The following is a 27,643-nucleotide window of genomic DNA, read 5'->3' on the forward strand; positions in this document are numbered from 1 at the left end:
ATGGCCGCTAGGGAAAATGTGACTGCAAAGTGACACCCCACTGGGCTAAAACATCCCTGCCCAGCAACCACAGTGAGGTACACATCACATACGGTTTTACCTTGGCCCTGTTTCCTTCGTCATCTATAACAGTCACGAAATATTGACTAACCTGCGTAGGAGATTGCCCCCCGATCCCTGTCACAGGGGTGTCAATCTCCTGCAGATCCCATTGTGGTGGCCATGCGAATTTAGGGATGATAGTAATGTCAGAACCGGTATCAAGCATCATGGCCACATCGGTAAGACGAGTGCCGTCTGGTCCTTCCATGCTCACAATTTTTGTCAGCCGCTGAGCAGTTATCTTTTCGCAAAAAGCGACCTGAGGGGGTCCGGAAGATCCAAAGCCCTTATTTCCCCGTCGGGTCTGTCCAGGATTGGGGATTGCAGCTCGAAAAGGTATCAGTTGAGCTATCCTGCTCAATGCCGGAATAGTGATGGGAGGATTAAATATTTTCACCATTATGCCAATATTGCCGGAATAATCAGCGTCAATGCACCCTGGTAACACAAAAATACCCATTTTTGAGGCTGATGAACGGCCAATTATCAGAGCGGATAGGCCCTTCCCCAAAGGACCAGTGCATGTTGATTCTAAAATATGCACGTCAGAATCTCTAATAGGGGCATCTTTTCGTGCCTCCCACTGCTCTAATTGTTTGTCTACATTTTCCAACCCTTCGACTATAGCCCTATGGGCAGCCTTATAGGCTGCCTTCACATCTCTGGCCTTGGACCCACCGTCTAGTCGCTGCATTTGTTCTAATAATTCTGTCATTTTCTCTGCCTGTCCCCGAAGTTCTTGTCGCATGTTTTGAACCACGGCATTATCATCGTCCGATCCATCTGGGATCGGTACTTTAACTGGGTCCACTTCCATTTCGGGCGCTGTGGGGGTTGGTCGCTTTTCCCCCTCCCATTCGGGCGCTGTGGGAGGTGGTCGCTTCTCCCATTCGGGTGCTGTGGGGGGTGGTCGCTCCTCCCCCTCCCACGGGGGGAGATACTCATCCACTCCCCCCCATACTTCTTGTTCAGCCAAAGTTACCGGACATGCCTGTTTAGGTGAGGTTACCTTTCTCTTATTATCTATTTTCTTACACTGAACTGGCTCAGTATTGTTGGTACATTCAGAACTTTCAGACCCGTTTTCCTCTTCTTCTCCATGGAGCGCTTCCCAAAACGCAATAGCAACTAACCGCTCAAACATAGGCCATATTAGATGAAATGTCTTGGTGAGGCGCCACGCTTCCTCCGAGCCTAATTGTACACCATCCCATAGTTCTCTTCCTACTCGCTCCCATGATTCAAATTTATATGCTTGGGAAGCTTCTTCTATGATTTTTCCCTTCTTACAAAATAGCAATAAATCAGTTAACTCGGTTTTTGAGACCTCAATCTTAGTTTTTTGAGCAAGCCTTACGAAGCGTTCAACAGTATCATGTTCCATTGCTGTTGCAGCAACTTCCACTCTAGATGCGCCAATTCCCATTCTGACTCACCAGGTCGTGGTCACAATCCGCTTTTCTCCAGTAAGATCCCTCGCGTTCTCGCACGATCACGTCGGGGTCACCAGATGTCGAGGGTCACTCGAATGTTGAGGCTCACTCCACAAATCAGAGTGAGCAGGACTTTAATATGAAGGTGGTTTAACTTGTGGCGAGTGCCGAAGCCTTCTCCACAAGCTGGAGAGAACAACACCTCTATGGGAAGTGAAGTCAACTCCACTCTGCTGTTGTCTGTAGCAGGGCTTTATACCAGTGCAGGTGGGCATGCGCTGAGGAGCAGCCCTCATTGGCTACAGGCTCCCAGCTGATTGGTTCTCCTCCAGGTGTTCGGTTGCTAGGCGTCGATCCAGTTCCCCACAAACTCCACTTTCTTATATATTCTTACTAAGGCCCCAACAAAAGCACATTAAAGAAGCAAAGTACAGATAGTTGCTCTTGAGGTAATACTTGCCAGCAGGATACTGAGACTGAACATTCTCTCGAGTTGGCAGATTAGAGGGTTGCTGACAGGCTCCTAACTCGGCGGGCGTCCCCGCGGAGACAACGTAGGCCTCGGTGTTAGGAGTCTCGCCCCCGCCTCTCTCCACACTGTCTTTTTGTGCCCGGTGCATCCTGCCACGTAGGGCCAGTATGTGCCAGCAGGCATGCAGGGGGGGCGGACAAACTCCGCCTTCAGTCACATAACCTTCCCTCCTGGGGGCGCAGGCACGTATACCAGTAAGTGGTCCCAGCCGTCAGTCTGAGGGTCCTGCCTTCCTCATCTTCTTCCTCCCTCTTGGGTGTTTGACCTTCAAACTAGTTTAGAGGATGTTTGCAGTTAAGTTGGCTACAAGCCCAGTCGAGCAGCTGCCTTCAACTGCTTTTGGAGGAGGTCGGCTGTGAATCGGGCTGAGCAGCTGTATCCGTGTTCCTTACTGCTCAGCCCAGGCGGGCAAACATCTTCTTTCTCAAGAGCTGGATTCTGCTTCGCACAATAGTTTTATGACTCTACAAATCATACAAATTTCCACCTCTTATACATGCCACCCTGTGATCTGTAGAGGTCAATCTATTGTAGCGAAGGACCCAAACAGATAACGTTTTCATAGCAGTTTTAACCATACCTCGTGTCAGCATCATTATACAGGGGATACAACACATAATACAGATGAACATAGTGAATAGAAATAATAGTCCTAATAACAGTTTCTGTCCTCACTTAAAGCATTACAGTTCTCCAACCCCCACTTTAAAAGACGGATCAAATCCCCAGGCTGGATATCCTTACCACTCCCGGATTTATCCAGGATATGCTGCATAACTGGCAGCACCCTTTCATGCTCTTTGGTCGTGGGCCCTCCCACAGTTCTCGACGGCCTGGCTCCTACCCTGCAGATTTCTCTGCCTGTAGATAGAGCTTCTAAAGTTACCTGTTGCATGCAAGACGTTCTCTCCCGTCGGTCGTGTTGAGCTTGCTCCACCGCACAATCTCCCCCAACCGAGTCCGTGACCGAAGCAGGCGAGAACGTGACCGTCCCACCAGCTGACCACGGCTCCCTTTGGGGTGCATGCCCTGCAAGTCCCAGTCCGGATCTTCTGGCAACAGGGGCATATCCTCCCCCATCTCTTTCTCAGGCTGTAATGTCAGGGATGGTGGTAAAGGCACCGGTGTTCCTCCCGCAGGGTCTTCTGTAGGGTCCAGGGGGGCAGTGGGTTCAACCCAGGGTGGAGCTGCAGGCCATGTGGCTGCGTTCGCAGCCGCTTGCGCCTCTCGTATGGCCTTGAAGTGCTCCAGAGTGTCTACCAGCAAGCGCCAGATGGTCAGCGCCCCGGTGGCTGTTAAATCACCCTTAGAGGCAGAGTCAAAAAGTACTTTTCCTGCAGCCTCCCATTCTTTTGGATCGAAAGCAGGCTGCGCATCCCCCCGCAAGCCTTTCCCTTTGCACCACAGTAATAATGTTCTTAAAGCAGTTTTATCATACTTGATCCCTCTTTTCAGCAGCATGCGATCCCAAATATTCACTATAGCCTTTTCCTTCGTAGATGGGTTTGCTCCCATCTTTTATAGTCCCCGGTAGCTCACCTAGTCACAGTCCAGCTGTGACTCCCCTGGGTTTTTCGGCACTTCCCACCGGAATCCTTCGTCTCTCCTCGCTGACACTCAGCTACCGGGCTCCGTCCTCCCCTCGGCCCTTATTTACAATATTTACAAGATCACGTTGGGGTCACCAGTTGTCGGGACAGACAGGGATGCATGCTATATGTAAGCTTTTATTAATCAAGCAGGTACAGTACTTCAGACCCCACGCTCGCGCGTGCACATGCATGCACTCTCTCCCCCTCCCAAGTCCTTCTTTTACATCCTTCATCCTCCTCATGGCTGCATGTTGATTCGTGATTGGCTGTTCCGCTTAGTTCCTCTTTTTTGGCAACTTCCACATCTTCACTTACTTTAAGTTGTTTACTTGCTGCAGCCCAGGTTTTTTCAATCTTGTTCAAGGACATGGTAACTTGAGAAGATCCCGGCTCTCAGACAAGCTGAAGGCCGTCCGACCAGCTCTCAGTCCCCACAAGTCAACAAGATTTTGGTGGGCTAATGTGGTGGAGATACGGTCAAGCACAATGTTAATGTAGCATTTCTTTGTTTCCGTTGTCTCATATGTTAGCCATTATTATATAATGGGCAAAGTACCTGAAATGAGTTGTCTTCTCCCTGCCAAATACTATAGCAGTAAGGACAAGAAAAGGATAATGAAAATTTAAAAAATTATCTTCCACTTCCTAGGCACTGGCCAGTATATTATTCCCATTGCCATAGTAGGTGTGCATGTGGGTATGAGCAATTAAGAATTTCAGAAACAGAGACAACCAAATGAATATCCATTTAATGTCCTGACATTTAGGTAATGTGCTTCTTAACATAAGTTATCAGACTTGCAAAGCAGTTTCAATGTTTCATTTGTCTAAAATTTTCCACCTCTGTCCTCTCTCTGACTGTTTCAGACATTTGTTCAATATGTTAGGCTTATTCAGCATGCATGGTGTGTGCCTCACTATGCCTGCCTTGGTAGCATTTGTTTTTTAGGCATTGGCCATCTCTCATGGATCTGGTGCATCCTGCTACACACTACACTAGATTTGCTACAAATACAAGCTCTGGGCATGGTCTTCCACATGCATTGCTGCAGTCCCAGCTGGCTCAGTCCCATTTCCCTCTCTTGATCTTGATCCTTCTTGTGTGGGTGTACATGTATCATGGGTACTGTTTTTTCTTTCCTTGTGTCCAGAATCCTTTCTAGTAATTCCACAAGATATCTGTAATAGGACTGTCAATCAAAAGTGAGCCAGAAGAAAATGCTATCTCAAAGTATAAGGTGGCCTTGGCAAACTTTCAACAGCACTAATCCTCAAACCAAAAGGCAACTGCAAAGCTGCTGAAACAGCTGGCAATAGGGCTCACCAAGAAGTTAGTTGCCATCACTATTAAAATGTTATCTACAGACTGATAGCTAGGTCCTGAGAAAAGTAGACCTACAACTTCCCAGATCAAGTGGCACTAAGGTATGAAAGATCTTGTTTAAATTTCAGATGCAAACTCTCTTTCTAACTTAGAACATGTGCGCATGTGTCTGTAAAATTATATTTTTACACTTAAGCAATTTCAGAACCTTTTTAACTGCAGTCCACAAAATCTATTGCATAGCCTAAAGTCTTTTGACAGTGTTTGAATATGGAGCAGTTGTACGGAATTTCACCAACATGAATATGTTTAAAGAAACATAATCTCTTGATGCATTTTTTCTGCCTTTTCATCCTGTTATAGTTCTTAAATGAAAGGCTTTCTGATTAAATAATATATATATGTAACATATGAATAATTTATACTCTTAAATAGATACATAGCTTCTCTGTGATATATGGATAGCTAACCTGTATGTAAAAAAGACCCCCAAAAGAGAATACAAGAATCAGTTTTCTTAAAAAAAAAAGATACAATATTAATTACTTCTTCATGAAAACCATAAATTCTCCTTTTTTTTAAAGAAAACTTCATGAATTTGTATGCAGTGTGGGGCTCTATTACTTACTTACTCTGCTAATGTTACTTGCACAACAAACACCTCTGCTGTTTTTCCTTTGCAGGAAATGCATTTAGTCTAACTAGCCTGATGCGAACAGCTCCATGGATTTGATATAGTTAAAACTTTTATAGATAAGTTAGGAAATTCAGCTGGCTGAAGGGTAGAGAAAAGCACATTGACTAGTGCATGGTGACAGGGACAGAATAATCAGAAGATAGAGAAGGATAAATACAAAGCTGAGATTTTCTCACTCGCAACTGAAACACAAACACTTAAGACAAGATCTCCCCATGTAACTTTGTGCCTTTTCAAAGCGTTCTTTGCTTTTGTTTTATTTCAGGAAGAACTCCTACACTAACACCTACAAATGCTGATATGACATAAGCATTTCAGCACCCATTTTTCACATTGGAACGCACTGACTTGGCAGGAGCAGCGCTGCAGGGAGCTGGTACTCGAGATGATTATGGCCTGGCTCCCATTCATCCCCCGCAGAGGTGTTGGGGTGGAGATTAGAGTGTTATTAATTATTTCATAATGGCATTAACTCCCACACTGCGTGGAGCTTTGGACTGCCCATGCCAGCCCAAGTTCAGCTGAATCAGATTAAACAGCACAGGTTTAATATGCATTTTTTTCAGAAAGAGCACTTTTTTTTCCCCCATTAACAACACAACTTTTATTAGATTCAGTCCTCTTGATGTTTTCTTGATGTTTCACAATGGCACAGCATGGTAAAGGATGAAGCCATGGTGAAGGAACGGCTCCTTGTTCTCCGAAGCAACCCATGCACTGGTGGGCAGAGGTGTCTGAGTGCAGTTCAGAGTCAGTCCTCCCATGAAAGGGAAACCGGGGCCACTCTAAGATAAAGCGCTTGGCATTACAGTGGGTCTATGCATTGTAGCTATGAGACTTTCTCTGCTCTTCCTTCTCCTTTCTTTTTAGTTTAATAGTTATGGATTTTACTGAATTTTCTTTTAATACCTTGAGGGAAAAAAAAAAAGTCCCCTTGTGAATGCTACTGAGTGCTGCAGAGCCTCAATGGGAGTGGAGGTCACTCAGCACCACATAGAATCAGGCCATTAACGATAACACACTGAAGGGAAGGAAGCCTTCATTGCATGCTTCTCAAGATTGCAGCAAGAGAAATAGCAACATTTTGCCCTCATAGTGGAATTTGGAAAATGTTTCGAGGTCAGTAATGATAATGAAAAATAACTGCTGGTGCATAGCCTGGAGACAAACCTTTGTAAGAAACTTCCAAATAATGTTTAATGTGTTTGATGTTCCTCTGGCCTCCTCCATGTCTGATCAGTCTGCCCATTCTTCTGGTTTCTCCAGCTTTTGTTATGGCTGAACTGCCCCTGCAACTGTTCCTTATACACTTCTGCAACAGATTTCAGATATAAGAAATAAAAATCCTTTGCTGCATTTCACTCATTTGCCCAATCCTCTACTGTCTGAGTTGATTATCCCAGGAAATGGTTAACGGTGCTAAGTGTTTTGATATACTGGAGCAAATCCCAGGGTTTGACTGTTGCTTTTGTAAGTGAGACCATGGGTTTTTATATTTTTTAGGAGTCAGGAAAGAGGCTGTTTTAATCATATGGCCATAAACTGAGCTTCATTTTCTAACAAAACAGCATGTAGGACTCCTTTCACAAATGCAATAGCAAAATCTTCAATCCAGAGTGTTTTTTTTTTTTTTTTGGGAGGGGGTGTTTGTTTTTTGTGGGATTGACAAACTTATTTGGCATAACCTCAAAATAACACAAGATTCAAATACAATAAAGCTAAGCACCTTCTAGTGTTTATCATCTCTTGGCTATGTGTTTGGGTCAGCTGAGCTCTGCTTTATGGAGAGAAGGATAGTTGTGAATTATCTATGTCCTCCTTCCTTTGCTTGATCCATTGAACATCCTGGGGTCCCTGGCAGGGCTGTTGTGGTTATGGAGGCCATGGCTGCTTGACTTCTAGTCCATAATCATAAGCAAACCTCACTAAGTTGTCTGGGCCCAAGACTTAGGCGGGACTGAATGGCAAACAGCAGTCAAAACAGTTTTTCAGGCAGCGTCAGAGCTTAGATGGCAGAAGTCGTTGTTCAGCTGCTTCCCACAGCTTGCAGGCACATCTCCGAGGCAGGAGTCATAGACCTGCGAAACTCTTCCCCATGAGCCTCTGCAGATTTACATGCCCATGCACTCAACAGCTAGTTCCTACTTTATTTACCCTTTCAGGCCAGCAGTGAATCTTTGATGTACTACTAGAGCATTGTAAAACTGTCTTACCATAGGGCAGAACTTGCTCTCTTAACTCAACTTTGTTGTTCAAGCTAGTAAATCAACATGGTGGTGATACACAGGAATACTCACAAATGCCTGTGCAGACCAGGAACTTGCAGACCAACCAGTTAGGCTTACATATGCAGGTGTGCAGATAGATACACTTGGCATGTGTACAAATCAGTTGCTCTCCTGTTGCTCTTAATTTTGCACATAAAGATTTGAGGAACTAATATGATTGTATGATGGAGTAAAACAGCTCATTTTTTTCTTGTTTTTAAACAAAACACTAAGTAGGAGCTATGCACAGCCTTTTTGGAGACAGGCCCCATGTTAGCAAGGAGTTGTTAGTGAAGAAAGCTTTGTCTTATCTTTGCAAAGATGACTCAGAGGACTTCATCAGGCCACCTCTGCATCATGATTGCACACTGCTGCATATTAGGGAATAAACTAGCAGAAGGAACCAAAAAGAATTTGTATTCAAACAGGGTAGAAATTTTCTTGTGCAGTGCATTGCAGCTTTTATTATGGTACGTTTATTGCTTGCAACACTCAAGCTCTTTCAAATTTCCAACCAATTCATTCTGTTGATCAATGGCAATAACTGTCTGATCGCCTCTGCATTCTCACATAAAAAATTCCTGAAATGGTGGAGACAGGCTACTAGAGGTGCCTTGATCTCCCCTGTTCTTTTCCTCTGATTCAGTCTCTCTTCATTGTTTTATACCAAATAAATAAATAAATAAATAAATAAATGTCACAGCAAAGTGGTTCTGGGCTTGTGGCAGATTGGGACGGGTTGTTGTGAGGTTGCCTGTAATGACGAGAAACCAGGTGATAGCCCAAGTTTTATGTTCCTGTTACTTTCCTAGGCAAGAACTTGAGCCATTAAACACAGGCTGATCACTTTGTTGATTTTAAGAGTCAGGAATACATTGCATGTATAAGCATATGTACTCAGTAAAAAAGATTGTGTATATGTGACTTTGATATTTGCAGGAGGGGAATTGTGCAACTGTTTGGAGACGACCATGTGCTCCAAGACTGATTCACTCTCAGCTATGCTAAGTGAGACATCGATAGATCAGGCAGGCTACTGGCTGCAAGATTTTTGTGCATCATTGCACATTTGACCTTTCACATTCAAGCCTGACGTTGGTGATCTCCATTTTTGTTCGTTAAACAACTCTAGGTGTGTAACTGTTTTTCCTACTACTTCTCATTTTTATTATTATTCTGTGGTTAACCCCAGGACTCTAGAGGAACTGTTGTTTGCTGTATCACACACTAATTTTGCTTATTCTGCACTTTTTTTTTCTTTTTGCATGACTCAAAAAGAAGGCACAGTAGATCTGCTGCAAGTGTATCACAGTTAGGAAAGAGTCTGTAACTCTGCAGAAGTGTGTGTTTGTGGGACAGCCAAAACAAAAATGTTCTACAGGTCTTTTTCTCGTGCATGTTTTCAGAATGCTTGAAGCCTAGACTGTAACGTGCTGTGGAGAGGGTTTGTTTGTTTGTTTGTTTGTTTGTTTTGGCTTACTTGTTTGCCGCTCTCTCCATCTGTTCATCTCTTCTTATTATTGAGTTTTTGTGGCTATTTGTGTAAGAAACATTGTCCTTTCTTGTTTTCTCCATTGAGCCTTTCACACTATGACAGCTGGACAATGCTGAGTTTTGCTTCACTTTCAAATGGTTGAGTTAATATTGGGCTGGAACTTGAAGGAAATTGTGTAGAATTATTACAGACATGTCCCTGAATTGGGATAAAAGTTATTACATCAGTGCTGTCATAAGCTATTTTAGGCCCTTCCTGGTGCATTCAAAAGTTTGCAAAACAGTATGTTAGGCTCTTGCTAAATTTTTGACTATTTTACACTATTCTTTCTGAAAATTTCACCCAAAGAGCACCAAAAAATAAAATGACTGTGCTATTATCCTTGAGGTCAGGCCCTCACCTGCTATAAACATGCCTAGCTAGACACATTTTTAGGTGGAAACACACCTTCAGAAGTCCCTAAATGCTTGCAGGTGCAAATGATGAATCATTCATCTAGCTAGCCAATAGCAGAAATTAAATCTCAATTTGCATGTATCCTCCAGGAATTCCAGTATGATTTTAACCATGAAGGATTTAAAGAAAATGCATGACCAAGGATAGGTTGATTGATATGATTATATAAAGCCTCTATATGCTCAATATATTTAATTATCTGATAACAGTTGTTCTTGGTAACTGATTAACATTGGGATTTCCTTTCTTCCACCAGCATCACAGCGTTCACCTCTGCATGTATATATGCAAATATGCTTATATGCAAATAAGAGGTTGTAGAAGAGGACATAGATCTTCTAATACTTAAGAGAACTTATTCTCTACTTAAGATACTGTGCTAGCGCAATATCTATTACTGTTGTTTTAGGAAGACAACATACTTCCTAAATGAAAAAGAATACATCAGATTTATAGCCAATAAATTAAGACAAAGAGGTCAAGTATTTTATCAGCAGTGGCACAAGAAAATTGGTGGAATGGAAGTTATGGGAGGAAGCATTCCCCTCACCTCAGACCATATTACGAAGTGCTTCAACTCATATGCTAGACCATGTTGAATAAATCACCAACCTAAAGTACCTGCTTTCTCAGGAAGAACCTAATTCTCTTTGCTAAATTGATAAGGAATGCAGAGAAAATGGTATTCTAAAAGTGAGTGCTTTAATTTAACTTGTTTTCCTAGTGAAAACACAAGAGGTGTGTATTCCCACATTATTTATGGGCCAGATTTTCAAAACAACTGCAGCTGCAGCACACAACTTTGACGTATGTAGGAGAAAGGGAGACTGCGACACCATATGGTCATCGACAAGACTCGTTTATTGAACATTCAGTGTGCACTCTTATACACAACTTAATTAGGTTCATGCATATTGCAAGGCTTGAGCTCATGATTGGTTGCTAGGGAGGTTGCCATGTCCCGGCCGCATAGGCTCTTTCCCAGCTCTGCAAAGTTGTTTACCCGAAACGGCTAACTACTCTTTTCCCACATAGCTCCCCGTTCCCAGCCGGCCAAGGACAACTCACTAACACTCCCCAGTACATTATCAGCAAGGCGCAGGTGGTGCAGATTCCTAGCACAGTGCAGATTCTCAGCACAGCATCCCTCTACAATTCCCCCTTTTTTCTTTTGCACTAACCAAGCCTTGCTGGTAAGTGAGAATACTTTATGTCTAATACATGCAAAAGCACAGCCAAAAACTACAAGGCATAAACAATAAAACAACTAGTAATATTAGCCGTGATTTACTAATACATGCACCCATTCCCAAGTCCGTGTTGGCCTGCAAGGTCTTTCCAGTCGAGAGTCCGACGTCCTGCTGAGCAGCTTTCGTTGTCTATTGATCTGCTGATGGGCAGTTCAAGGACTCTTGATCATTTCAACGCCAAGGTTTTACCAACCGCCTGGAGCTGTAAGGTGTCCTCGATCTCCAAGCTATTCCTCTATAAGTCCTCCTTTTTTCTTTTGCAACAACCAGGCTTTATGAGTATGTAAGGATAGCATTCGCCTTAAGCACGCGAAGGCACAGCTGAATAAGCATAGGACAAAAAGCATAACAATCAAAAGCATCAGTCCTGTCTTAAGCGAGGATTTCAGTCACCCACCGATACCCAATAAATCAGTTAACCCATCCAGCCCAAAGAAGCCCACGTCTTTCTGTATCTCCTGGGTGTGTTCCATCAGCTGTTGGATTTGCTGGTGGATTGCCTTAGAGTGGTCTTGTAGGTCCATACAGCACATTTCTTCAAAGTAAGCACTGCATGTTGTACCTGTGACCCCCCGAGACTGCCAGCACCTGAGTTCTCTCACGGCAGACCATGTGAGCCACCGCTTCCAACCGAGGGGTCACACTCTTGCACGGTTGAACTGAGAAGATCCATTCTAAAACCGCAATCTAGCTGGTTCTTATTTTGTGTAGCTGCAGTAGCTTCCCTGTCTCAAGAACACACTGTCCTCTACTTTACCTCTGCCTCACTCAGGCCCTGTGCACTAACTCCATCTGGCTATGTCCTTTCTCCATTAGCCAGGTTTGCACAATACTCTCCACACTTCCCCCGTTTTTTTGTTTTTTTTTTTTTTTTTTTTTTTTGGGCTATCAAACTTGCATTCCATTCATGGTTGACTATTCGCGTAAGCATATTTTGCAAGCATTTAAAGATACATGGTACAAAGAGTATAATCATAATAAGCACGATCCCTATGGTAATTAAATGTTGCACAGCTGAGGTTAGCCATGGGCCCAAGCCAAGACCTTTTAACCAATTATCAAGGCCGAATCCTGTATCTGTTTGCAAGTGTGTAGTTAAGTCGCGCAATGTCTCCAACTGCTTATGTATGGAATTTGAATGATCAGAAAGGTTCATACAGCACATCCCTTCCAGTTCCTCACACCCATGACCATGTGCTAGCAACAGGAAATCAATAGCAGCTCGATTCTGCAAGGTAGCATGACGAACCGAATCAACATCTGTTAACAGCCCTGAGAGAGCTAGTGACGTGGCATTTGTTTGTTTTGCCAGCCAACATCCTAATTTTCTTAATGTCGCCAGCGCTTTTGCTGCCGCTACCCTCGGGGCGAGAAAGGATGCTACAAATGTTCTTTCGCGGGACCAAAAATCGGCGTTATCATCACAGTCACCTTGAAACGCGTGTGTCATTCTTTTTATTCTATGGCTCTTACGGTGCTGTTCTAGTATCATTGATGTGTTTGGCGTGAGTAGCGTTAGCCGCCCAAGCGTGCACGGGCCTCCCTCTATTTTGGAAGGAATTCCTGCCCACGCCCTGTCCCCGCATATTAAAAATACTCCTGGTGGTAAGGCAATCGGTGTGTTGGATGACTTGGATACGTTCTCCGAGGTTTTGTTACACCAAACGGTATTGTTACCCCATGTGGCATTGACTGACACAGGTAATGATTGGTTCCAACCTGTTCCCCGGTACACACTTGTCCAATTGAACCGTAGGCATGCATCAGCCTTGATTGACCCCAATAATTCTAACTCTTGGGGTTCTAAGGGAGCGCGTGGAAAATGCGGTACGATCGTATCCCAACTATCCACGTAATTACGTGAATTGTTGCTTTGACAATTGTGAACTTTCTTAGGGCAGGGCCAAGCATCTAAAGGTACTCCCACTAAGCATGTGGAGAAAGGGTTTCCGGGTGAAGCTAGGGCCAAGCATATGGCCTCCTGCCCAGTCTGAGGGGCAGTCTAAGTCCTGCCCAGTCTAAGGGTGACCCATATATTTTGTTTTGGTTGAGCAGGTACCCATATGGCTCTACCCCAGCATGTGCACAACACTAGAATCAGTACAGTACGAAACATTTCTACATTCCAGCGCGCAAGGTAGTCTTCTCCCCCTTTTTTCTTTTGCCACTGCATGATGAGGGCAAACACCGAGATTGGGTTGGAGACGTCCATGAAGTGTATTGGGAACTCAGAGCATTCCTTCCATTGCGACATTCTCCTGTGTGCACTGATATGATGTATTGAGTAGGCTATATGGATTCAGGTCTGTCCAGTTGCTTTGAGGAATACCTAACACCAGTGCATCAAATTGATCTGCTGTCCCACAAAGCCAACAACTCTTAATTTGGGTATAATTAACAATACGCCTAAGAAGCATAACATATCCATTAGCGTTAAAAGTAGCATCAGCTCCTATAATAGCGTTAAAAGCAACATTACCTCCTAAAAGCCACAATATACAGCTAATAATGACAGTAACACTTCTTCCTCCCATGTTGTTCTTCCGCAGCCTCACGCCTTCCACAGTTAGGGTACCAGCTGCTTGTCTGCTATGTCTGATGTATGCAAGTTTGCTTCCAGCCAAGGTCTCACCCATTTTTCTGGCACCCATCTGGTTCCAGTATCTGTAACAACACAAGCATACCCTTTTCCCCAGGTTATCAAGTCCAAAAGGTCCCATCCAGTTTCTGCTTTCAAACAATTCTTCCACAAACACTTCTTCCACATTATCCACCCTGTGACCATAGTCACTCAAGCTTCACATGGAATTGTTTAGGTGTTAATATTACATGCCCTAAACATGATGCAGGTAGGCGAGTGATTGCACATTGGTACATTAGACGGAGGAAGTTACAAAAAAGGAAGGGAGTCTAGTTCTACAAGAATATATATACAGAAAATATTGCAGTTACAATAGTAAGTAATTGAGTATAACAAACTTTGTATCCACCCCGTGACTCCAGTTACCATTGTATATTGAAATTTAGTCTCAAATTAGAGTCTTAGTACTTGGGACATCAATTGGGTCATCCACCTGTAAAGGGGTATAAGCGGTGAACTGAATCATCTTTACGTTAATAGCTTTCATTATAGTAGATTTTATACAGGGTATTGCTATACTTAGGATAATTATCATCACAATGAACATCACCACATATTCTATCAAACTGAATCCAACCAGTGATACCAAATCCAAACCAACTAAACACCTTCGCCAGCCAGCTAGTGTTCATTGATTCTCAGAGTTCATGGGTGTCTTTTGCCACCTGTCGCATCTTCTCTGATTGGATATCCAGGTCCTGTGTAACATTAGGGATGTAAATGCTGCAGTCGGTACTGGAGAGGTTTAGGTAGCCACAAAGTCCATTTTAGCATAACAGCATCAAGTCTAGTGCCATCCGGTACTGAAGAGTCATTTTTGATGTGGCTTGTAATTGATGATTGAGCAACTGTATACTAGTATCGGTGGCATTAGCTAATTTTTCTACTTGATAGGCTAGCTTACTTAACCATAATCGCATTTGTAAGACCAAATCCAAAAAAAAAAAAAAATCCTTCCATCTAAGACAGATCTTGGGAAGTACGGCAATCATTATGAGGCACAAAGTCTTCACTTACTGATTTATATTTTATGCTGCGATTATGGCACAGCCTATTTTTAGGGAAATGTAAACTGGCCAATAGTGTCTGACCCAATTGTGTTGTTCCCACTTGGAGCAATTTATCACATTTTAGCAATACCACAACACTGGCTTGTTTGATACTGAACCGAAATATGTTCCACTATGTCATGGTCCTCAGGATGCAATAGTATGGTGAAAAAACAATCTTTTAAATCGATTATTAAGATGTCCGAATCATTTTGAAAGGTTCTCTGTTTCCATTTCTATTTATGTTTGCATAGCTTCAATTTGGTTTCCTCTCTGTCCAAGGATACAAGTCAGAGTACAGCTCACAGTCCTCCACCGGTGGGGTGGGTGGGCGGGGGAGGTGGGGGGGGGAACGCCATAGTCTGAGTTATTCCTGACTTTACCGTTTTCAAATTCTGGACTTACTTGTTGTGCTTATTCAGCCCTCTCTGCTGATATATATGTTACACAATAAAGATCTAAAAACCACAGATACAAACAGCACAAACACAATTTCCATCCAGTGGCACGACCTCACGTAGCTGTGCACTCCACTAGTGAGTTCCACTGTCTCAATTGCCTGATCCCATCCTCGCTGCCAATTAGGTTGCGAATGGGTTTGGGATTCGACAATAATCACACAGAACAAAGTGGCTACGGCTATTCAGGTGAAAGCACGTTAAAGAAGCAAAGTATGACTAATTACTCGTGAGGTAATACTTGTCGGCAGGACACTGAGACTGAACATTCTCTCGAGTTGGCAGATTAGAGGGTTGCTGACAGACTCCCAACTCGGCAGGCGTCCCCGCAGAGACAACGTGGGTCTCAGTGTTAGGAGTCTCACCCCTCCTTTCTCTCTGCACTGTCTGTTTATGCCCGGTGCATCCTGCCACGTAGGGCCAGTACGTGCCAGCAGGCAGACCGGGGGGCGGACAAACTCCGCCTTCAGTCACATAACCTTCCCTCCTGGGTGCGCAGGTGCGCATGTCAGTAAATTGTCCCAGTTGTCAGTCTGAGGGTCCTGCCTTTCTCATCTTCCTCCCTCTCAGGTGTTTGACCTTCAAATTAGTTTAGAGGATGTTTGCAGTTCCCGGGCAGGCAAACATCTTTCTCAAGATCCCATTATGACTCTACAGATCATACAAATTTCCTCCTTTCAACCATACCTCGTGTTGGCATCAATATACAAAGGACACAACACATAATACAGACGAACATAGCAAACAGAAATAACAGCCCTAATAACGGTTTCTGTCCTCACTTAAAGCATTACAGTTCTTCAACCCCCACTTTTAAAGACAGATCAAATTCCTCTGCACCTCCCCCTTGGCTGTTGTCAAGCCCTCAGCAACATAAGTTTCCTTGATCTCATTTGCCTTCTCTTCCCCAGCCCCCCTTCTCCTTTTTTTTTCAAGGCGATCTAACAAGTCCTGGACCCAGCCAGGCCGTTCTTCAGGCGCGACGGGGTGGGGGGGGGCGGAAGCAGGGGCACAGACAGTGTAGGCGCCGCAGGTGCAGGCACAGAGGCAGGCACGGGCGAGGGGGTTGTGATGGATCTCCAAACACCAGCGGTTTTCAGTGGCGTGGCGGTCCCGGTCCTGAAGTGCTTGCAAAGGCTGCCGTGGCTCTGACGGCCACTTTGCTTTTGGCTTTCACATCGGATTTGAATACTAGGTGGGGCTCGGCTTTGAACCCATTCTCTCTGCACCAGATCGAAAGCTTGCAGAAAGCTTGTTCATCAGTAGCTTGCTCCAGGGATTGCACGAGCCTATTCACCAAATTTCGGTAGGACTCCCGCAATCCCTGCTTCACCTGTAGAGGGATGGCTAGAGAGCCGCGTACATGGCTGCCCAGCAGGCCTGCTCAATTCCAGCCTTCAGGTTTCAGTGAAAGAACAAAGGGAGTGCTAACTAGGAGATAAGAAAGTAGACCAAGGTCAGAGGGAATAAAAGAGCTGTTGAACTAAAAGGATGAGCTAAACAAGTAAGGGGGGCTGTAAGGGTCTGAGTTAGATCATTGTCTACCAATTAGGAGCCTGTGTAATTACATCACTAATTGTTAAGAATCATATAAATGTACTGCATGAAAAGCTAATAAACGAAGTCAGTTCCAGCTTCTATGAAGTTGATGTCTGGCATTCCTGACCCGCTCCAAGCTGCAACAAGTGGCGCCCGAACAGGGACCAGATTCCGAACAGGGACCAGATCCCGAACAGGGACACGATTCCGAACAGGGACACGATTCCGAACAGGGACCTGGCACAACGGTGCGGGATTCCGGAGGACGACATACGGGTGCAGCCGAGTGATCCGACCAAGACGGGGACCGGAGCGGGTAAGCCGGCCGTGATTGCGCACACGGAAAAGACGGCGTTGGGGGGCAAGAAGCTGGGGCCCGGGACGGAAAGACGTCGTCAGGGAAGGGCTAGAAGCAGAGACCCCGGTGTACGTACAAAATGGAGCGAGAAGCTGCTGTACAATTGCTGCTGGACTTATTAGCAAAGAGGGAGGTAGCAGTGAGCATAAAGAAGCTGTATGAGCTGTATAAATGGGCTAGAGACAAGGGACACTTGCAAAGACCCAAGCTGAAGCGAGGGGGTTCTGAGCCCCACCGTCACCCAAAGGACATCACAGGGCCACTGCCAGATCGTGAGCCTCCCGAAGCTGCGAGCAGTGTACCTGTAAAAGCCTTTGCGAGCACTTCAGGACCGGGACCGCCACGCCACCGAAAACCGCTGGTGTCTGGAGATCCATTGCCAACCCCCCCCAGCCCGTGTCCTCATCTGTGCCGGTGGCACCTGCACTGTCTGTGCCCCCACTCCCGGACCACCCCGTCGTGCCTAAGAACGGCCCGGCTGGGTCCAGGACTTGTTAGATCACCTTGAAAAAAGGAGAAGGGGGGCCAGGGAAGAAAAGGCGAATGAGATCAAGGAGACTTATGTTGCTGAGGACTTGACAACAGCCAGGAGGGAGGTGCAGAGGAATTTGATTCATCTTTTAAAAGTGGGGGTTGTAGAACTGTAATGCTTTAAGTGAGGACGGAAACCGTTATTAGGGCTATTGTTTCTATTTGCTATGTTCATCTCTATTATGTGTTGTATCCTTTGTATATTGATGCCGACACGAGGTATGGTCGAAAACTGGAAATTCGTATGATCTGTAGAGTCATAAAACTATTGTGCGAAATAGAATCCAAGAGCTTGAGAAAGTAGATGTTTGCCTGCCCAGGCTGAGAGATAAGGAGCATGGAGGTGGCTGCCCAGCCAGGCTCAGAGCCGACCTCCTCCAAAAGCAGCTGAAGGCGGCTGCTCGACCGGGCTTGCAGCCAACCTAACTGCAAACATCCTCTAAATTAATTTGAAGGTAAAACATCCGAGAGGGAGGGAGATGAGAAAGGCAGGACCCTCAGACTGATGACTGCGACAATTTACTGGGATGCGCACCTGCGCACCCAGGAGGGAAGGTTATGTGACTGAAGGTGGAGTTTGTCCGCCTCCTTGGTCTGCCTGCTGGCACGTACTGGCCCTACGTGGCAGGATGCACCGGGCTTAAACAGACATTGCAGAGAGAAAGCGGGGGGGTGAGACTCCTAGCACCGAGACCCACGTTGTCTCTGCGGGGACGCCCGCCGCGTTAGGAGCCTGTCAGCAACCCTCTAATCTGCCAGCTCAAGAGAATGTTCAGTCTCAGTGTCCTGCCGACAAGTATTACCTCATGAGTAATTAGGCATACTTTGCTTCTTTAACGTGCTTTCACCTGAATAGTCGTAGCCACTTTGTTCTGTGTGATTATTGCCGAATCCCAAACCCATTCGCAACCTAATTGGCAACGAGGATGGGATTAGGCAATTGAGACAGTGGAACTCACTAGTGGAGTGCACAGCTACGTGAGGTCGTGCCACTGGACAGAAATTGTGTTTGTGCTGTTTGTGTGTGTGGTCTTTAGATCTTTATTGTGTAATATATATATCAGCAGAGAGGGCTGAATAAGCACAACAGGAAAGTACAGAATTTGAAAGAGGGAAAGCCAGGAATAACTCAGACTATGGCGTCCCACCCCCCCAACCAGTGGAGGATTGGGAGCCGTACTCTGACTTGTATCCTTGGAAAGAGACTAGGGAAGTACTTCAGCATGAGAAACAAGAATGAAGCGACGGCCAAGCTCCAGTGCAACTGGCACGGAAGGACCGGCAACAGTCCTTACAAATTGTAAAAGCCTCAATGCTACTGGAGCGGGGGCCTCCTTAATATATAGAAATCCCAAGCAATTTCTGGGGAGGAAACCAAATTGAAGCTATGCAAACATAAATAGAAATGGAAATCGTGAACCTTTCAAAATGATTGGGACATCTTAATAATCGATTTGAAAGATTGTTTTTTCACCATACTATTGCATCCTGAGGACCATGACATAGTGGAACGTATGAACCAAACGCTGAAATGCCAGCTATAAGAAAAAAAAAAAAAAAAGAAAAAAAAAAGAAAAGAGAGAAAAAAAAGGAAAAGAAAAAAAAGAAAAAAAAAAGAAAAAGAAAAAAAAAGAAAAAAAAGAAAAAAAAAAAGAAAAAAAAAAGAAAAAAGGGAAAAAAAGGGGAAAAAAAGAAAAAAAAAAAAAAAGAGAGGAGAATTGGGAATTATGCCTGCAGAAAAATTGGCAAGAGCAGAATATGTTTTAAAATTTTTGAGATTATCCCAGGACAGCCTAGTCCCTCTGATGGTCAAACACAGGGCTGGGCTAAAGGGAGCCCTGACAGAAGTAAAGTCGGGTCCGTGTAAGATGATGCTGAGAGACTGGAACATGGGAAAATGGATGGGACCTTTGGACTTGATAACCTGGGAAAAAGGGTATGCTTGTATCATTACAGATGCTGGAACCAGGTGGGTGCCAGCAAAATGGGTGAAACCCTGGCTGGAAGCAAACTTGCATACATCAGATGTAGCAGGCAAACAGCTGGTACCCTAGCGGTGGGAAGTGTGAGCCTGCAGAACATCATGAGAGGAAGAAGTGTCCTGTACTACTAAGCAGGCCTTGCTGGTACAAAAGAAAAAGGGGGAATTGTAGAGGGATGGCTAGAGAGCCGCGTACATGGCTGCCCAGCAGGCCTGCTCAATTCCAGCCTTCAGGTTTCAGTGAAAGAACAAAGGGAGTGCTAACTAGGAGATAAGAAAGTAGACCAAGGTCAGAGGGAATAAAAGAGCTGTTGAACTAAAAGGATGAGCTAAACAAGTAAGGGGGGCTGTAAGGGTCTGAGTTAGATCATTGTCTACCAATTAGGAGCCTGTGTAATTACATCACTAATTGTTAAGAATCATATAAATGTACTGCATGAAAAGCTAATAAACGAAGTCAGTTCCAGCTTCTATGAAGTTGATGTCTGGCATTCCTGACCCGCTCCAAGCTGCAACATTCACCATCGTAAATGACGGGGCCTTTTGTTCTGACAGCACTAAAAACAGCGCCTGCTGCGCGACATTTTGCCATGCGCCCTTTCTCTCCCTTACTCTTTCTTTGATCAAATCCCCGTCACTGCCCTCCCAAGGGTCCGTTATTGAGGCTGAAGACTGGGGGTCCCCCGATTGTTCCTTTTGCTGCGGCTCTTCTGGAGGGGCAGCGCTAGTTTCAGGTGGCGGTGGTGCCGTAGGTAGCATTACTCTAGTCACGGAAGGAGCTCGTGGCTGATAGCCCCTCTCCGGGTACTGCAAATTTTTCTTATGAGCTTCAATCGCCTGATCTGCGGCCTTTTTCTCTGCCACCCGTTGTAGTAGAGTATTGTGTACCACCCTCCACAGTTTTCCTAGCTTTTTAGCTGTCTTATCATCATCTAACATTGCATCCCATAGTTTATCACCCAGTTTTCGCCACTCCGATAATTCATGCACTGTATGTGGGACAATAAAGCAACTCTTCGCATACCCCCAGGCTAATAATCCTGGTAATTCTTTCTTTAAGTCAATTCCCTGAACATTACATTGCTGTAAGGTACGGGTAAATAATTCATACGCCACTTGCCTATCCATTCCTGACGTCAGCGCTGTTGCAGCTCTCCAGGCTCCGGTGGCGCGTATGGCCCGAAACCATCTATATGATCTTCGGGGGTGCCGTCCTTCCAGCGTTTGCTCGGCGGATTTGCACCGTCCTGGCTGCAGAGGACCCAACTCCTACTTTCTCCACCGTGGTGCGTCCTCCTTTTTTCTTTTCAGTCCGGGAGGATTCAGTCCTTTGCTATATCACGTCGGGGTCACCATTTGTAGGAGAAAGGGAGACTGCGACACCATATGGTCATTGACAAGACTCGTTTATTGAACATTCAGTGTGCACTCTTATACACAACTTAATTAGGTTCATGCATATTGCAAGGCTTGAGCTCATGATTGGTTGCTAGGGAGGTTGCCATGTCCCGGCCGCATAGGCTCTTTCCCAGCTCTGCAAAGTTGTTTACCCGAAACGGCTAACTACTCTTTTCCCACATAGCTCCCCGTTCCCAGCCGGCCAAGGACAACTCACTAACACTCCCCAGTACATTATCAGCAAGGCGCAGGTGGTGCAGATTCCTAGCACAGTGCAGATTCTCAGCACAGCATCCCTCTACAGACGTAGGCAGGATCCCAAAGTGGGGGGTCCATGTCATGGCATATGCCAGTTGTCTGTGGAGGGCTGGGTGCGAGTTGAGCCCATCCCCAGAGGTGCAGCTCAGTTGGGACACCAAGCATGGGTGCAGACCAAGGCTGTGCCCATCCATTACAGCAGGTGAACGGGCAACATAACCTTCTTCTTCATGTTCAAAGTTAAAATTTCCTCCTGCAGATGGCTGTCTGCAATCTTTCCTTCAAGGATCACCTCTCTTTCTTTTAAATACATTTGGGGGAGTATAAAAGTTGCAGAGTCATCTCTTGAGTTGCCTTTCCAGCATAAGGGAAATAAGATCACCATTTCCCTCTTTGTTTTCCTACCAAATGACAGGACATTCTGGGTTTGAGGCACTCTCCAGTCTTTTTCTTAAAGGTATTTTACACAGAAACACAAAATGGTTAAGGTTGGAAGGGACCTCTAGAGATCATCTAGTCCAACCCCCATGCTCAAGCAGGGACAACTAGAGCATGTGGCAAAGGGTGGCGTCCAGGCGAGTTTTGAAGATCTCCAGAGAAGGAGACTCCACAACCTCTCTGGGCAGCCTGTTCCAGGGCTCTGTCACCCTCACAGGAAAGCTGTTCTTCCTCACATGGAGGTGGAACTTCCTGTGTTTCAACTTGTACCCATTACCCCTTGCCCTATCACTGGCCACCACCGAGAAGAGTTTGGCCCCATCCTCCCTACATTCTCCCCTCAGGTATGTGTACATATTGATCGAATCTCCTCTCAGTCTTCTCTTCTCCAGGCTAAACAGGCCCAGCTCGATTAGTCTTTCCTCATAAGATAGATGCTCCAGTCCCTTAATCATCTTTGTGGCTCTACGCTAGACCCTCTGTGGAAGTTCCACATCCCTCTTATACTGGGGAGCTGAGAACTGCACACAGTACTCAAGGTATGGCCTCACCAGAGCCGAGCAGAGGGGCAGGATCTTTGACCTGCTGGCCACACTACTCCTGATGCAGGCCAGGATCCCATTGGCCTTCTTGGCCACAAGGGCACATTGTTGTTTCATGGTTAACTTCTTGTCAACTGGAACTCCCAAATCCCTCTCCATAGAGCTGCTTTCTAGCAGGTCAACCCCTAATCTGTCCTGGTGCCTGGGGTTTTTCCTGCCCAGGTGCAGGACCCTGCACTTGTCCTTGCTGAACCTCATGAGGTTCCTCTCTGCCCAACTCTCCAACCTGTCTAGCTCTGCTGAATGGCAGCACAGCCTTCTGGTGTGTCAGCCACTCCATCCAGCTTTGTATCATCTGCAAACTTGCTGAAGGTGCATTCTGTCCCCTCATCCAAGTCATTGATGAACAAGTTGAATAGCACTGGGCCCAGTACTGACCCCTGCGGGATACCACTGGCCACAGGCCTCCAACCCAACTCAGCCCCATTTATCACCACCCTCTGAGCTCTGCCTTCCAGCCAGTTTTCAATCCACCCCACTGTCCCACTCATCTAACCCATACTTTCTGAGCTTTCCTATGAGGATGTTATGGGAGACTGTGTCTACCTTGCTGAAGGTAGACAACATGCATGGCTTTCCCATCGTCCATTCAGCCAGTCACCCCATTGTAGAAGGCTATCCGGTTGGTCAGACATGACTTTCCCTCAGTGAATCCATGCTGACTACTCCTGATCACCTTCTTCTCCTTGACATGCCTAGAGATGGTCTCTAGGATGAGCTGCTCCCTCACCTTTCCAGGGACGGAGGTGAGGCTGACCATCCTGTAGTTTCCTGGGTCCTCCCTCTTGCCCCTTTTGAAGACTGGAGTGACACTGGTTTCTTCCAGTCCTCCGGCACCTCCCCCACTCTCCATGACCTCTCAAAGATGCTGGAGAGCAGCTGAGCAATAAGCCCCGCCAGTTCTCTCAGCACTCTTAGGTGCATCCCATCTGGGCCCTTAGATTTATGGGTGTCCAGTTTGCTGAAATAATCCCTGACCCAATCCTCCTCGACCAGCGGAAAGTCTTCCTCTCTCCTGGTTTTCTCTCTTGTCTCCGAGCTCTGTAGTTCATGGGAACTAGCCTTAGCAGTAAAGGCAGACGCAAAGAAGGCATTTAGTAACTCTGCCTTCTCTGTCACCAAGGCACCCACTCCATTCAGCAGCGGGTCTATATTTTCCCTAGTCTTCCTCTTGCTGCTGATGTGTTTGTAGAAGCTCTTCCTGTTGTCCCTGACATCTCTTGCTAATTCTAATTCCATACTCATAAGAACACCAATAAGAAAACACTACAGGATTAGCAGGATTAGTCCCAAAGGGGGAGTAAGGTTTTCTAAACTTTGCTCTGATCCTATGTCAGGGACTGTTTATACTGGCATGGAAAGGGACAAAGATAAACGTGAATGCATCTTATTAGTCTCACAATTCATGCAATGCTCATCTGCGAAGGCAGTTAGAAAAGTGAGGGACTAGGTGCGTACCAAAAATAGGAGCTTTAAGAAGGAGAAGCATAAAGGGACAAATTTACTTGCAGACTCATGAGATCAGCAGGGAGCAGCTGAAGAAGGTGGCATTTACAAAGAAAGAAAGGGTGATAGGAGGAGTAGAGAAATAAAGGGGATACAGAGAATGTTGTCAGAGTTGTCGAAAGCCAAAAGGCTGAAAAACATAAGAGAACAGCTAAGGGGAACCGAAGAGCAGCGTTGAGGTGTTAATATGACCAGAGAAACGTCAGAACTTGTAGGATTGTGGGAACATGTCCTACCAAGGTGTCAACAGCTTCTATGTGTGTCATGAAATCCCTGGTTAGTACTGATTCAGCTGGCCCTGCATCATCAATTTGTTTTGCCTTGTTAAGGTCTAAGTTTTTAGGATTTGTCCTACAGCGCTCCCCTGTTAATATGAGATTTTTAAAGGCAGGCTAGCGATGGCATTGCATACTCACAGCCTCTGAGCTCTCTCGCAACGTCCTGAGCAAAATGTTGTGGCTCTTTTCCTCTTGTTGTGCATCCGTAATATTTCAGAGAGAGAAAAAAAATATATCCTGTTGCTTGTCACGGTTGGTAAAATAAATATGTTTTTCAATCCATTAGTGATATAGTGCTTTCAACAGAGGAATGAATAATACCAAGTGTTCAGTGGGATAGAGACATTGCATTCTCATTTTTTTTCATAGGAAACCATGGAATAAAGACACGTTTGCATTTTATGGTTGGAAACAAAGAAGTGCATATTCTTGAAGTGGCTGCCTTCAGTGGGAAATGGGTGTTGCAGTTTGTTGGGGGTGCAAATTTGGTAAGAGATGAACCATTTGCAGATATTTCCCTTCTGTGTGACACCTTTGGGAGGGGGGGTGCCTTTAAGGATAGGGCTTAGCAATGGAAAAGGCCCCCGAAAAATTATATCCTGTGCAGTTCATAGTTTTTCTGCCTCTTTCACTGCTTATACCAAGGAGAGGAGCCCTTTTTTCTGTCCTCCCAAATTCCAAATGCTACCATCAGACAGATAGCATCATTTTCTTCTAAGCACATCATATCCTAGAATGTTCCCTGGGTGTGAACTTAGTACCACATCCACAGCTGTCATCCTCTTTTCCCCAGGCCACCATAATTGTGTCCTAGCAAGTGGGCATTTTTTTTTAGCACCTGTAACTCCACTAATCACAATAGATTTTTGAGAAGGTTTACTTTCTAATGATTCTGCTTGCAACTTGTTCAGGACACTAATCTGTGCTCCAGTATCAATCAAAAATTCTAGACTAAATTTTTGAGGACCCACTGGAATTGCTATATAGGATTCTTTGTTCTTGGACCATTGAAAAATACGTACCATGCGGGTTGGGCTGCCCGAGTCCCAATCCACATTGTTTAGTTTTTTTATCTCCTAAACTCTCTGCTTAGAGGTGCAAATGGATTGTTTGCTCTGTCGGAGGAGGGGGCAGAGGGGGAGTTTTTCTCCTGCCTGCTTGAAGGAGGAGGTTCAGTCACTTTATGTTCCAGGATTGCAACCAATTTCTTGATCCAGTCAGTGGATTGCCCATGCAGCATAGAGCGGGGCGCTCCTAAAGCTAATGCTTGTAACCATAAATAATTGTGCAGAGGGTTGTAAATTTGATTTACAGATCCTGGTGGATCCTGAAAGGGTTCTTGTTTACATTTTGGGTACAGCTGACCCTCCAATTTTGTTGTGTGAAACACCTCCCTACCTCTCCCTAATTGTTCTGGCAGAGGTTCAAGGTGTGACCATGCCATCTCTCGTCCATGACTCACCATGTCATGTAACAGATCTGCCCAAGTAGGGACGTGTAAAGGGGGGCATGGGGGTTCTGATCATTATGCTCTCAGGCCCTAATGATCCTTTCCTTCAAATTTTGCATATGCATCTTTGCTGTGTCAGGCAGACCCTTAGTGAGAGGCCTTAGATGGACTGGGTCTACTGGAGCCAGTAACAGAACATCAAAACATCCTCGGTCATACATTGCCTGAATACAAGCAGCTTTCTGCATTGCCTCTGATAAGCCAGACAGTCCCCTAACTTTGATTATTAGTGGCTCGCCTCTTTCTCTGGGGTCTATTCCCCCTGCCCAGTAAGCAACTCGAGCAGTAATAGATCGATTATCATCTGGGAACCCCTCATCTAGAAACATTCCTGGTCCCCAGAAACCTAATGATTCTTCTCTGTCTAAAAATATTCTGTCACCACCTGAAAGGGAAAGTCTCCACAAATGTTTGGTTTCGGTTTCTCCAGGCTTTCTTGAAAATTTAGTCTGCAGTTCTCCTAATTCTGAACCTGAATAAGAAGCAGTCCAAATTGTAGTGTGGGGATTCCAACCTTGGGGTCCTTCCAATTTTTTGGTCTTGATCAGCGGCCGAACATCCACTGGTTCTGAGGATTCTTCTTCTATCTCCTTATCTGAATCTCCCCATATGTCTCTGTCCCAGTCCGCAGCCTCAGTGTTAGCAATTAACTTCTTGATCTGTCGCACATAAGGGGGTCGGGGTGCCTGCATCAGCATTGTTTCAATTGGCTGTTCCAATGATTGGATACATCTCTTTTCCTTCTCCAATTCATACAACAAGCAGTGAATTTCTGAATTCCTACTTTGATAATCTGTTTTCAATTTCTCAATTATTTTATAGTCCTTCTGCACCTGAATTAAGCAACCGCCCAGAATAGCACAAATAACACCCTTGCCTTTGCCGTCCTTAAACTTAGCACGGCATTCCTCCATTCTTTGCAAAACCTTTTCAGGATCTGACCAATTATCTCTGGTCCAATCTTCCCCACCTTCTGAGGGGCCACATTTCTGTCTCCATAGGAATTCCTTTATCAACATCCTGCCGACTACGCCAATTGAAAATGTTGCAGTTTGATGGGCGGGGGGAGGGGCAAATTTGGTAAGAGATGAATCCCCTTGCATTTCAGCCGATCCTCAAAGGTTAGAGGGACTGGGGGTGGCTGGACTCATCTCTTAATAGGGCTACCAAATCCTGTGGTAACTATAAGCCCAACTCTGGCAGTATCGGATTCACTCACAGTCTATTGACCATCGGTCCGATCCCTGTGGAATAACTGTTTGAAAGTGGGAACTGAGAGAAAAACTAAGGCCTAACAGAAGTTTTGGTATTACAGAGGCCTGCTTGGGGTGCTACACAGTTGCCACTTCCAGGATGGTTGGTACCGACTCTGCTCCTCCATGGTTCCCTAGGCAACACAATCTGCCCTCTTCACAGCTGCAAAGGGGAGTAATGGAGGATGGAGCGGAGTGAAGACACCGCGGCCAAACTCTGTTGTACTCCCTGTGCTGGGCCGCTGATAAGCTGCATAGTAGCTGTCTAATGGGAGATATACGATAACAAGTCTGGTGCTGAGCCAGCAAAGGTGGCAAATCACTCCTTTCAGATGAACTTTGCTTGAACTTTGCTCATTATAAGCTCATTATAATGTCAAAACACACCTCCATCCCAAAAGTTACCCGCCTCCGAGGTACGACCACTCCTCACTGAGTATGCGCTCTAGATTTTCAATTGACTGTACCTTTAAATGAAAGTGAGAAACTTTTTCACCAATCAATAACAATATTAAGTATGACTCTAGTCACTCAAGCTCCACCTGAATGTAAAGAAAAGCATAAAAGGTGAACTCAGGAGGAAAAAGAGGAGGGAGGAATCCATCGTAACTCTTGGGTCAGTCGACGGACTGATCCCTCTTGTAGGGTGCATTAGCAGGGAAGGTAGGGGTTAAATAGCTAATGTAGAATAAGCT

The 27,643-nt window shown here is 45.3% G+C and overlaps 1 protein-coding gene across 1 annotated transcript in view; it reads right to left on the reverse strand.

Moving 5' to 3' along the window:
- LOC148593928 (uncharacterized) overlaps positions 1 to 27,643 on the reverse strand; it is a 42,371-nt gene that overhangs the window by 13,452 nt on the left and 1,276 nt on the right. Inside the window, exons 2-3 of the mRNA XM_088529023.1 lie at positions 26,210 to 26,354; positions 12,201 to 12,867 (exon numbers count right to left, since the gene is read on the reverse strand). Of these exons, the coding sequence (XP_088385149.1) occupies positions 12,201 to 12,867; positions 26,210 to 26,354 (812 nt within the window). The remainder of the gene's footprint in view (positions 1 to 12,200; positions 12,868 to 26,209; positions 26,355 to 27,643) is intronic.

The sequence above is a fragment of the Tinamus guttatus genome, unplaced genomic scaffold (assembly GCF_059628265.1).
Source record: "Tinamus guttatus ecotype Peru unplaced genomic scaffold, ASM5962826v1 Tinamus_guttatus_pri_ptg000322l, whole genome shotgun sequence".
NCBI classification, from domain to species: Eukaryota; Metazoa; Chordata; class Aves; order Tinamiformes; family Tinamidae; genus Tinamus; species Tinamus guttatus.